Here is an 11,254-nt window from a genome sequence, read left to right as displayed (position 1 = left end):
AAATTGCAGTCAGCAGAGCGCGCACGACAGTTAATTACCCCCTTACAGCTTTTAGTAGGCGGGGCAGACGCTTAAGCCGGCTAAGCTGACAGTAATCTAGTGAGACTCCCCACAGGGATAGATCGATCTAAAATCTGTGGGAATGGGGTCTTAGAGTCGCGCATGTGAGAGTGACCAGATTCGCTTTTGTCACCATGCCCCTGTCTTTGACATTGAATAGTCTTAAACATCATTTTTCTAAACTTCTTTCCACAAACATTTCTTATATGTTTCTAATTTTGGCCCCTCTTCCGCGATTTGGAATTGAATTTTAGAGAAAAGATAAACTGGATAACACTATGCACAGTGATATAACAAATCTTGAAAGTGGGTAGTCACCGGTCATTCAGGATGGACCAAATGAGGAGACCGTTCGGGTAAATCAACACTTTACCTCTGCGGTTCTGTGCACGGTTATCTATTGTATTTACTGTATTTATTCAGCAATTCTGCGGAGGTGTGCCCCCTACCTGGACCGCACATTTACAATGCACATTTACAATTGTGAGAAGTGTGTCATGATTAGCCAGAGACATACCTGTGGATATCTAGTGAAAAATCAATCTATTACCCTGGTAGAATGAACCATCTTTAAGAAGGGCAATTGTGGCACGATTCTTTTGAATGATCAAAAGAGTTATTTCAAGTTTACTAACCCAGACTCCGCGTGGCGGGTTTTAATTTTTAGTATATAAGGTTGAACATGACGGACGTAAATGCATTTTGCCGCTTAGTTTAAATTGTAACGTACCAATTTATTTTCCTTCATTAAAATCATTTCACGCTGTACATATCAGAAAAAAAATCCATGCAACGCCCTTGCGATTAGATATTTAGCACGTGATTTTTAGCATAGTTTTCGATAATATTTAGCATATAATAATAATAATATTTATTTTAATTATAACATTTAGCATAGTTTTCGATATTTAACACGCGACCAGTTTAGCAGCACCATTTTTACGAGGCAACGGTTATCATGGTGATCTGTCAGTCAATGTATGTACAGAATGTAATGTATGTCCAAATAATTTTTCTTCTTTCAAATTAGTTTTTAAGACTTTTAATAATCTCTTCAGTGCCACTGCGACATCAGTTATGTAATAGAATTACCCTACTTAAACAGATACAGATACGTGAATGATTCCTTGTCATACCAGTAGGCCGTTGATTCGGTCTACAGGGTGTATAAAAAAGTGAACACTTAGAAAAAATACCCAGAATTTTTAAATTTTATTTCATATAACAAATGCTAATGTAAATATAGGTTCGTATATAAATTATGCTTCAATGCACACCATGGATTGTCGTGTCTTTTCACGCATGACCTAGCAGTGTCAAATTACGTCATGAGGATCAAATTTTTATTTCGAGAACTTTTTTTCGCAAAAGGTAGATTAATTGCCATGAAATGGTTCTATCAGTGGTTTTCAAATTAAAAACCTGCCAATTAACCTTTTCTTCCCTGTTATCTGCCTTTTATGTTCTTTTGTCATGAACATCCAATTTGTAATATGCGGTAATTTTGTAGGTTAGTTCACTGTGGGCTAATCCTAGTATGACAATCGTATAGACAGAGACTGGTTCTGTCAAAAAAGTCTCAATATTTCGGTAATCAACCTTTTGCGAAAAAAAATTCTCGAGATACAAATTTGATCCTCATGACGTAATTTGACCCTGCTCCGTCATGCGTGAAAAGACACGACAATAAGGCCTAATGGTGTGCATTGAAGCATAATTTCCCTACGAACCTATATTTACATTAACATTTGTTATATGAAATAAAAAAATTAAAATTTTGGGTTTTTTTTCTGAGTGTTCACTTTTTTTGATACACCTTGTATAGGATAAAAAACTTGACGATATCTTCAGCTGCTGTTTTTCTCAGCATAGTAACCTGTTAAAACCAGTCTGGCGTTCGCAAAGGGCCTTGAAAAACGCTTTCCGTTAGCACTCGTCCCCTCATTCTGAAAGAAACGGGTTGCCTTTGTTTAGTTTAGCAGCAAAACTATAAGAATGGCTTCTGTTTCCTGGTGGTAAGTTGTGGATACCCTAGGCGTGGGCTGTGACGACCCGATATGTCCGACAGGCCAGATACGTCCTACGACCAGAGAAGGCCAGATATGTCCTACAAAAAAGAGCCAGATGTGTCCGACAGAACAGATATGTCGGACACAACTGACTCTTTTTTGTCGGACATATCTGGCCTGTCGGACACATCTGGCTCTTTTTTGTCGGACACTTCTGGCCTGTCGGACACATCTGGCTCTTTTTTGTCGGACATATCTGGCCTTCTCTGGACGTAGGTCATATCTGGTCTGTAGGACATATCTGGCCGTCACAAAGCAGCCAAGGCCAGATTGAAAACAAAGTTAGAAACAGTTGTAAATAACGAACAGATTAATCAAAGCCACAATAAAACTATTTTAGTTTTACAGTTTTTGGTTTGAATAATAGAACATTGATTTGTTATATAGAATTCTCTCCTTTTTATAAAAATGTGAAACAAAATATAATTCGTAGTTAGAAAACTTTCTCTGTACAGATGCAAAAACAAGTAGCATTTCCATTTGAAACTAATAAGTTGTACTGAGAATAAAATTGGAGTCATTTGACTCTCTATTCAGAGTCCAGCACCCCTTGACCCTCATGGAGTTAATTTGACTCCTATATAAGGGTCCCACTACCAGAGTCTTTAGACTCTCTTATCAGAGTCAATCACCCCCTGGCTCTCATAGAGTCAATCTCACTCTAAAATCACAGTCAAATTACCGGGGGCCAGTGTCTGGCTGACCCCTTTCACCGACTGTTTTCGCTCGCTGGACAGTAAGCCTCGTTTCAGTTCTTGTGATGGCAGTGAGCAGACGGCGTAGAGAGAACAGTTTTCATCATCCTTTGTCAGTATATAACATTACTTTATTGGCCATAGTTGGTTTTATGCACGAACAAGTGGTTTCTTGTGTGTTTCTGCATGCAGAACTCGTGCACTTATTACTGGCCCGGGCTTTCAGTTGCCCACACCCTTTATGTGATAGGCCTATGTTGGTATACAGGTCAGCAGGTTTTGTTTCCAGGTTGTAGGTTTGACCCGCCAATGCATGTCACTGGGGAGGTATGCTTACTGATATATATATATATATATATATATATATATATATATATATATATATATATATATACAATGTGGCATGCTGTTTATTACCAGATTGACAAACTGTTTGTTATTGCTATTACACACCACATGCGACCGGATGGGCTTGTGCTTAGAGTGTCCGCCTCCGGAGCGGGAGGACGTGGGTTTCGGAAACATACCGCGCCTTAATGAACTGTGTCTGCTGTCTCCTTGCGTGGCACTGTAGCACTGTAGTTGTTGTATTTTTTCATAATGATATGAGCCAAGGAGTCAAAAATTCCTAAATATGGGGTCATGGTGACTTTTGTAGAGATAAATCAAGGGATGAAGGGATGTGTGAATGGAGTCAATTGTGACCCTCCTGTGGGGTCTGGGATGGCGTTACTCCATCGGAGTCAACTTGACTCCAATTGGGAGTTATTTTAGGCACCACTGCTGGACTCCAAGTTAGTTTGGAGTCACTTGGACTCCGATTTTATTCTCAGTGTGAGTTATAGTGGTAACCAAGTATTGGAAATGGACATAGAAAATGGATAAGTATATTAATTCAAGCAAGCAGCTATTTAGTAAAGGATGTCAGGGTGTTTAATTTCCATTAATTAATTTTATAATAGGCTCTCAGTAACGCCAGTGTAGCAAAATTAAGGCAATGAAATTGTCCTGAATCTCTGTAATGGATATTCGGAATCTGCGTTAAAGAAAAGGGATTTTGGGAAGATCTGGCACATAATCTAAAAAAAGTCATGAAATTTGATCCCTTCAGACTTTTTGTTGGCATGTTAATTCTGTGGCCTTTGAAGCTTTCATTTTTTAGGTCAAGCGAAAGGGTAGCAGAGTTCCAATTAGAAAAGGAGAAAAAAGCAATGAAATATTTTTTTTCTACAGTTTGGAGCTGAAATGGACAAAAAATGTGTTTCAAATTTGAGTCTACTTTGTACAGATGTGCATTTTTTTTTTTTTTTGGGGGGGGGGGGGTAATTGAGGTATCCCATCATACGCGATTGGAAATAGTTTTCTGTATGGTTCTCAGGCTCTGATTAGCGTTAGATTTTTATGTAACGAAAAAATTACCAGATTTTTTCTCCTCACTACTTTATGCCTTATCCAAAGCCATTGGGAAAATAACGATCTATAAACCTGGATTATAGTCTAAAAGTCTAATTTCCAGGAAGAATTTTAAAAACTTTGTGGGCCTTTTACTTCGCTTATCTTATTTGTCAAAATATACTAATATCGTAGATAAAAATGTATGACCCAATCATCCGATAAAAGGAGAAAGAGGTATGTGGCCAATGATAAGGACCGTGTACCAACCATGAATGTAAAGCTCAATGTGAACTGATTGCAAATGGCGTCTCGTACCGTCCTTCGCTGTGTCATTAAGCTAAAAGCATGGGACAGCTTTATTTGATTTTCATGGGCGAAGCAGTAAGATACCTCATGCAACATTCGTCTTTTCAGGGGCCGTGCTAAAAGACATGCTAGAACAAGAATGCGCCGTGCAAAGAAACAACATGTGGTCTTTGTTCTTGTTGGAGTAGTGGTAGTGATATATACAATGGAAGTTCGAGTTCTCTTTAAAAAACCGACTGAATTTTCTACAAATGTTGCCGAACGTTCCCAAAGTCTCACTCATTTCCAAGGCAGACGACAAAGGGGATATGAATCAGAGCTTCAACCAGTTGGTGAACAACCACGAGCTGCTTTCAGGCAGTGCAAGGCACTATTTGAAGGGGACAGGAGTGCTGCAGTTCAAGCGAAATCATTTATGGAGAATTATCCAAAAGTTCCCGTAAACCCCGAACAGTATAAGCTCTTGACACGAAACTGCTTTAACTTCATACACAGACGAGGCTACATAACTTCGGTTTCCCAAGAAGAAACCAACTTCCCTATTGCATTTAGTTTGGTGGTTTATAAGGATGTGGAACAAGTGGAGAGATTGTTACGTGCAATATACAGGCCTCAGAATTACTATTGCATTCACGTGGATAAAAAGTCGCCTAGCAATTTTATGGAAGCAATTACAAAAATTGCAGGATGTTTTAAAAACGTAATTATTCCCTCAGTACGTATTGATGTTGTGTGGGGACAAATCAGTGTTTTAGAACCCGAGATTCTCTGTATGCGAGAACTTCTGAAATACCAAAAGTGGAAATATTTTATCAATTTAACGGGTCAGGAATTCCCGTTGAAGACTAATAAAGAGTTAATGAAAATTCTTCAGATTTTCAATGGAGCCAATGATATCGCGGGTACCATTAAAAGGTAAGTGCAATTACTCTGAAAATTTCATGAACTTTTATTCTGGTGGGCAGCATTTTTTCAACATAATTCACATACATGTTGTCTTAAAAATTTTTTTTAATTTACGTAGAACGATAGTTTAATAGAGAATGAACCTATAGTGTGTGGTATTTCAACCCCAAGTATATGCTTTATGCTTTCCTATATTAAGAGAAGTTCATGACTTTTCATATTGATCATGTAAAGCACAATTTGGTAAGATTGTTACCAAAATTTTCTGTCATACACATCACAACGTAAGGAAAGCCATAATTTACACAAAAATGAGGTCTCGCGTAAATATGATGCGAATAATTCCCGATTTCCCATTCCATAAAATAAAAAACAAACAAACAAACAAACGGGCGTTTTATTAACATTATCCATGCTTTTTTGTTTCAGGCAGTTAAGTACTATCAAAAAACGAACAGGCTATGTTTATATAGGTAACAAGAAAACATTTATCACGAAGTCTCCTCCGCCAGCGGGTATTCGTATTCATAAGGGGCAGGTGAAAATCACGGCGACAAGAGAATTTGTGGATTACGTGATACACAATGAGACGGCACACCTGTTTTTGGGCTGGGTGAATGATACTCTGAACCCTGATGAAACATACTTTGTTTCTCTTAATAACAACCCACAGCTAGGAGTTCCAGGCGCACACATAGGTATAGTAGTAGATTTTTTTATTTAAAAGTTCTTTTGTAATTTGTTCATGAAGATTGTCCGATGATTTGAAGTGCATGTGGATATGTTTTACTGTTTAGACATTGATATCTCAAGTCCAGTAATCGACGGAAGTACAAGGAAAACATGTTCGTTTCTTTACGTATGTATAGAAAAGACAAATACAAACATAAACCCGTTTATATTTACGAGTAGAAAAATGTAACAGTAGACGTGTGACCATGATTCTTACGTACATCAAAACCATTCAGATGTGATTAATTTGTCTTGAAATCCCACCACTAAGGTTACAAAAGTTGTCATCATATCCCAGTGAAATGAGGATTTTTTCCGATCCTACATTTTCAGTTAGACTATGCACAATACACCCCACACCAAACTTTTATAATTGACGGGCTTATCTTGCACATATATTGTTAATGCCGTTTCTTTCTCTTTCTACAGGAGATCCAGACAAAAAACCATACCTGACTCGTTACGTAGTATGGGTACAAGGTAAAGCGAAATGCTGGGGTAAGAAAGTGAGACGTGTTTGCGTGTTTGGGATATCAGATCTACCAAGTTTGATTGATAGGAAAGAATTATTTGTGAACAAGTTCCATCTTACTTTTGAATATCTAACGTACGACTGCATGGAGGAAATGTATTTCAATAAAACAAGAGTAGAAGACGCATTGCCTTTTAATTCAGATTATTACCGTAACTTAGAATTCGTAAGAAATCATGTATAATGACAGAAGTGCATCTGAGTTCAGTAAAAGTATACCAGTAAAGATAATTCATTATCGTTTCTTTTATCAAAAATAAATAATAGTTTATGTTGTTTTTATCAAGAATATACAGAGCATTTTTAAAAAGAATAAATAATTTACCGATTAACAAATGTGATTTCATGTATTTTTGTCATCCGTTTTGAATATATCATAATCCTTATAGGACTAACTTCGAAAGGTATGATATTTTTCTGATCTTCAGGTATAGCGCACGATTTATAAAATGATTCAGAGAAGCCCTTGTACGCGTAATTTAGGTGCAGACATAAAAATAATCCTCTTTATATTAAAGAAAACTTACACGCTTAAATGTTACTTGGAAATCCCTCCATACATGACACGTTAAAAGTGAAAGGACCATCCCCCGTTATCCGTATGGTAATGGGTCTTGATTATATGTATCGGCCTACACAGAACTAGACAGCATAATTTCCATGAATTTGCAGTTGGTTAAGTTATGTTTGAATATGGCCTAGGTAAGATAGATGGTTATATAACCGAAAAAGATTCTTTAGAAATCTCAGCAGGGGAATTACCAGAATTTCGAGGAACTCTTTTTTTTTTCAGTATGACTGTCTTATCTGGACTCCTGTTTTACCTGCATTCCAATACTGTATGTAAAACATTAGATTTTTTAAAATTGAAATACAGTAACTCTAAAATTGTACATTATATTTCTTTGCATTGTCTTCATTACAGCTTGGGTCAATAGTTTTAGTAACGTCTCATAGAAAATCGTAGCTAAAAAAAAAACCAATGCCGAAATGAAGCGCTTTGAAACTAAACCTATAATCTCACTGAAAACTAATTATTCGATCTTTTTTTGTTCCCTTGTATGCTGCTCTCATTCTTTTATCTCATATGTGGCTCTGACTTTTATAATATTTATATCCTTCCAAATTTCTGAAGTTTGGTAACTCTGTTAACCTTCAGAGACGAGACTATCACGGCAGGTTTGGTTGTGTGAGAGGAGCGTCTTAGCATTCATCTGGACCATTTAATCACTCACTTCTGATTTAAACCCAAAACTTTACGTAAATACTTTTAATGACGTTAGTGAATATCCGTATATCAGACTGGGTATAGCTGGCTAGAGCTTTTTTTAGCAATCTTTCAATGCATGAACGCTTCCAGGTGCTTTACATGTTACTGGAATGCCTTCATTATATGATCATTTATTTAAGCAAATAGTTCATTAAATGAAAGTGCAGTTTGACAACCAATAAGTTTCAATTACATTATTAAACCCATAAGATTACACGATAGCTATAAACCATTCTATTTATAACACTAAATAATGAAAACATTGGAAGATTCCAACCGACTTAAGCCCAGATTACATTACGCCGTGGGATGAAATTGTCCATATGATTTTTTTTTTTTTTTTTGAAATCGTAAGGAGCTACGGGCTACGCCGAGTATGTCTACATTACATGGCCTTAAATCAGTACGATTCCGTGCGATTTCGCACGGCCACCGTCTACCTCCGCTCAGACGTCGTACGAAACAGATGGAAAAGGGTATTACGGGCAGTATACGTGCACCGTACGTGCATCGCATTTCAAATGTAATCTAGGCTTTATGCTCCCTCAATATCCTTATTATGCGATGAGCCAGAACCCTGATTTTCGGCCATCAGTACCAAAAAGGGGTAGCATGTGCTTCGTCCCTACATCGTAAGCAAGAGACTAGGTAATGCAAGGTATTGTGCCTATTTGGTCTTATACGGGCGTTTCTCAACTCTTTAAATTCAGCAAACCGTATTCTGCCCCAATCATTTGGGGATTGTCTTCCAGTAAAGATTAGCATTTAGAGTCGCGCATGTGAGAGTGGCTAGACTCGCTTTTGTTACCATGCCCCTGTCTTTGACACTGAATAGTCTCAAACATCATTTTTCTGAACTTCTTTCCACAGATACAGTAGATAATGAAGTTGATGGAACAATTAAAAACTAATAGAAAGGCGGTTATCAAATAATACACAAAGAAATTAAATTCGTAGACAAATGCCGCATCGCTGAGAACCACAGTCATGAAGTAAAATATCTGCAGAAGAAAATCCGGCGTCTGACAGGCGATGAAGACGAACACAACAACCACAAGCATGATACTTATATTGTCGTCGTGCTCTTTCCCCGTGATTTGGGCGCGCTGGCGATTCGCGGCACGGAGGCTGATGATCAATTTTGTGTTCACAAAGCCCAGAATTACCATCGGGACGATGTACATAGTGAGAAAGTAAAGAACAATCTGATAAATTATCCAGTACGCTGTTGAATACGACCATGGATAATTGTGCACTTCGTGCACAAGTTTGTCAAGTTTAATGTTGTAGCACTGCTTGATGTCCAGTTCAAAAAACCGGGGAATATTGTAAAGAACGGAGACAATGTACACTGCCGCAATATGCTTCTTTGCCCTGTTGAGCGTGCAATAGGTGAAAGATTTAAGAGGATAGCAAACCACTATAAAGCGGTCCAGAGTCACTAGCACGACCAACCAGCTGCTTATTTGTTGGGAGGTGTAAAGCATAGGTTTGACAAAGGGCATCAGTTGTGGGTATGTGTCAGTTAAGAAACTATCCCCAACTTGACCATTGTATTTTTCCATTGCCGGCAGACTCAGAAATATCAGACTACACACCAGATAGATAGAGTCTGATACTGCCATAGCGCGCAGTGTCAGCGACGTGGTTGTTTTCTGTTTTTCTCGCCACAAGACGATGAAAGCCAGTAGATTCCCACACAGTCCAAAAATGATAAACCCGAATGCAAGAACAGCGTGAATATAAAACATGGTGGCTAGTTTCCTCTCTGATATGACTGTTGCGTTCCTACACAGAAAAAGCGACGAGTTGTTCATTTTGGGTCTTGGTGTACGTAAAGATAACTCGAAACCTCTGGTTCATTCAAGTTGCACTAAAACACAAAGTTGAAAAAAAGTTTATCCTTTGTATTCATACATGTGTATTTCTAAACCCTAGTGTAACAACTTTGTAGGCTTACAAGATCCACTGTAAAGTGCAATCCTAATAGGAATTTTGAAATAGTTTTTAGGCTATACTATGACATATTCATAGAAAACGTTCACAGAGACTGACAGCGCTTCATAAGAAAAATCGACAACATTAAACGTGAAAAAAAAAACAGTACTTTAACTGGTGAAATAAACGTCAATAACTTACCTTTTCTACAACCTGGTGTAGCAACGGCGTGGTGTTAAATATGAAGAACGGAAATGTTTCCACCGCCTGCTAGTAACAGATAGGATAGCCTATTTAACCGAACCGGAATAACTAGACATGCAGCTTCGGGTGTGAAATTTGGAGCTTCATATAAAATATCTAGTTTGATGCGAGCTCCCCCGCCTATCTCTCACATCTTTACAAAAAGATATCCGGTAACTCTTGATATTCACCTTTCTCGCTTTCAGAAGTGTAAGACGTTTCTGAAATCTCTGATCGCCAGCGAGAAATCTTTTAGCAATTACCAAAGGCAGGTGCGGCGCAAGATCAAGATTCTTGTCAAAACTGCAATCAACCCTCAGATGAAATAACGTCTGCGATGAAGACGTGTGTAATTCTAAACCCTAGTAGTGTAACAACTGGTTCTCATATACAAGCGCTCGTGTCAGATAAAAACAACTTTATTTTGCGTGCTGATGATACGACAACCCTACTTAATAAACTTATTAGGAAGGCGCCATAAAAAAACCTAAACAGGACATCTAATGCCCTAAAATTATAGCAGTAGTTATCTGTATGTCCTTTCATCTCACAATAATAATTTGTCTGATGGGATAAAGTTGTTTGGTGTAAATTATTATTAGTCTGCCAAAATGATTAATGTGAACGTCCTGGTAAAAGCGGCGGTTAATGTTATTGCAGGAAAAAATTCAGCAATGTTTTCGATCACCATTTGCCAAGGCCTATTGACCGGTAGTATCTGAAATACTGTCTGCTATAACTCATTAACTTATTGCACTGTGTTTTCAAGTGGAAAGGTATGCTTGTAACACCTAAACTCCTAATTTTTCTAAACGTTAACCTGCATGTTTTCTCTTCAACATCTTCAACAACCTAATTAGTGAAATTTTACATAGGACCGTTTATACAGATAACCTTGTATACGTCTGTCGAAATTTACTCTTATCGAAGTTATTTCCGCGATGATTGAAGTAATTTCCGCGATAATCCAACTTATTTCCGGGGCTATTTTCCCTCCTAGAATGGCGAGGTTGTGTTACAGGAACGTGCCAGTTCTGTAATAGAAAGCGTTATTTTACTTGTAGCCAACCAATACCGAAATGCAAGTTTGATCCGTTTTATTAGGTGA

The 11,254-nt window shown here is 37.8% G+C and overlaps 2 protein-coding genes across 2 annotated transcripts; one reads left to right on the top strand and one right to left on the bottom strand.

Moving 5' to 3' along the window:
- Positions 1-4,476: 4,476 nt before the first annotated feature.
- Positions 4,477-7,133, top strand: LOC106155705 (beta-1,3-galactosyl-O-glycosyl-glycoprotein beta-1,6-N-acetylglucosaminyltransferase-like). Its single transcript, XM_013530667.2, has 3 exons — positions 4,477-5,440; positions 5,861-6,129; positions 6,593-7,133. Exons 1-3 carry the CDS (start codon positions 4,665-4,667, stop codon positions 6,877-6,879), a joined length of 1,332 nt encoding a protein of 443 aa, XP_013386121.2. The 5' UTR covers positions 4,477-4,664; the 3' UTR covers positions 6,880-7,133.
- A 569-nt stretch (positions 7,134-7,702) lies between these two features.
- On the bottom strand, positions 7,703-10,821 carry LOC106155702 (FMRFamide receptor). Its single transcript, XM_013530663.2, has 2 exons — positions 10,105-10,821; positions 7,703-9,838 (listed from the first exon to the last, which is right to left on the bottom strand). The coding sequence occupies exon 2, from the start codon at positions 9,780-9,782 to the stop codon at positions 8,724-8,726; it is 1,059 nt and encodes a 352-aa protein (XP_013386117.2). The 5' UTR covers positions 9,783-9,838; positions 10,105-10,821; the 3' UTR covers positions 7,703-8,723.
- Between the last annotated feature and the right edge of the window lie 433 nt (positions 10,822-11,254).

This window comes from Lingula anatina, chromosome 1, assembly GCF_051362555.1.
Source record: "Lingula anatina isolate TDL-2025a chromosome 1, LinAna3.0, whole genome shotgun sequence".
NCBI classification, from domain to species: Eukaryota; Metazoa; Brachiopoda; class Lingulata; order Lingulida; family Lingulidae; genus Lingula; species Lingula anatina.
This window is presented reverse-complemented; position numbering and strand designations above follow the sequence as displayed.

What these genes read in the sequence shown, in the direction of transcription:
- LOC106155705 (XM_013530667.2), top strand. Translation starts at nt 4,665, where the DNA reads ATGCGCCGTGCAAAGAAACAACATGTGGTCTTTGTTCTTGTTGGAGTA. An exon ending in ATCGCGGGTACCATTAAAAG is followed by an intron (nt 5,441 to 5,860) that starts GTAAGTGCAATT and finishes TTTTTGTTTCAG; the next exon opens with GCAGTTAAGTACTATCAAAA. An exon ending in AGTTCCAGGCGCACACATAG is followed by an intron (nt 6,130 to 6,592) that starts GTATAGTAGTAG and finishes CTCTTTCTACAG; the next exon opens with GAGATCCAGACAAAAAACCA.
- LOC106155702 (XM_013530663.2), bottom strand. Translation starts at nt 9,782, where the DNA reads ATGAACAACTCGTCGCTTTTTCTGTGTAGGAACGCAACAGTCATATCA.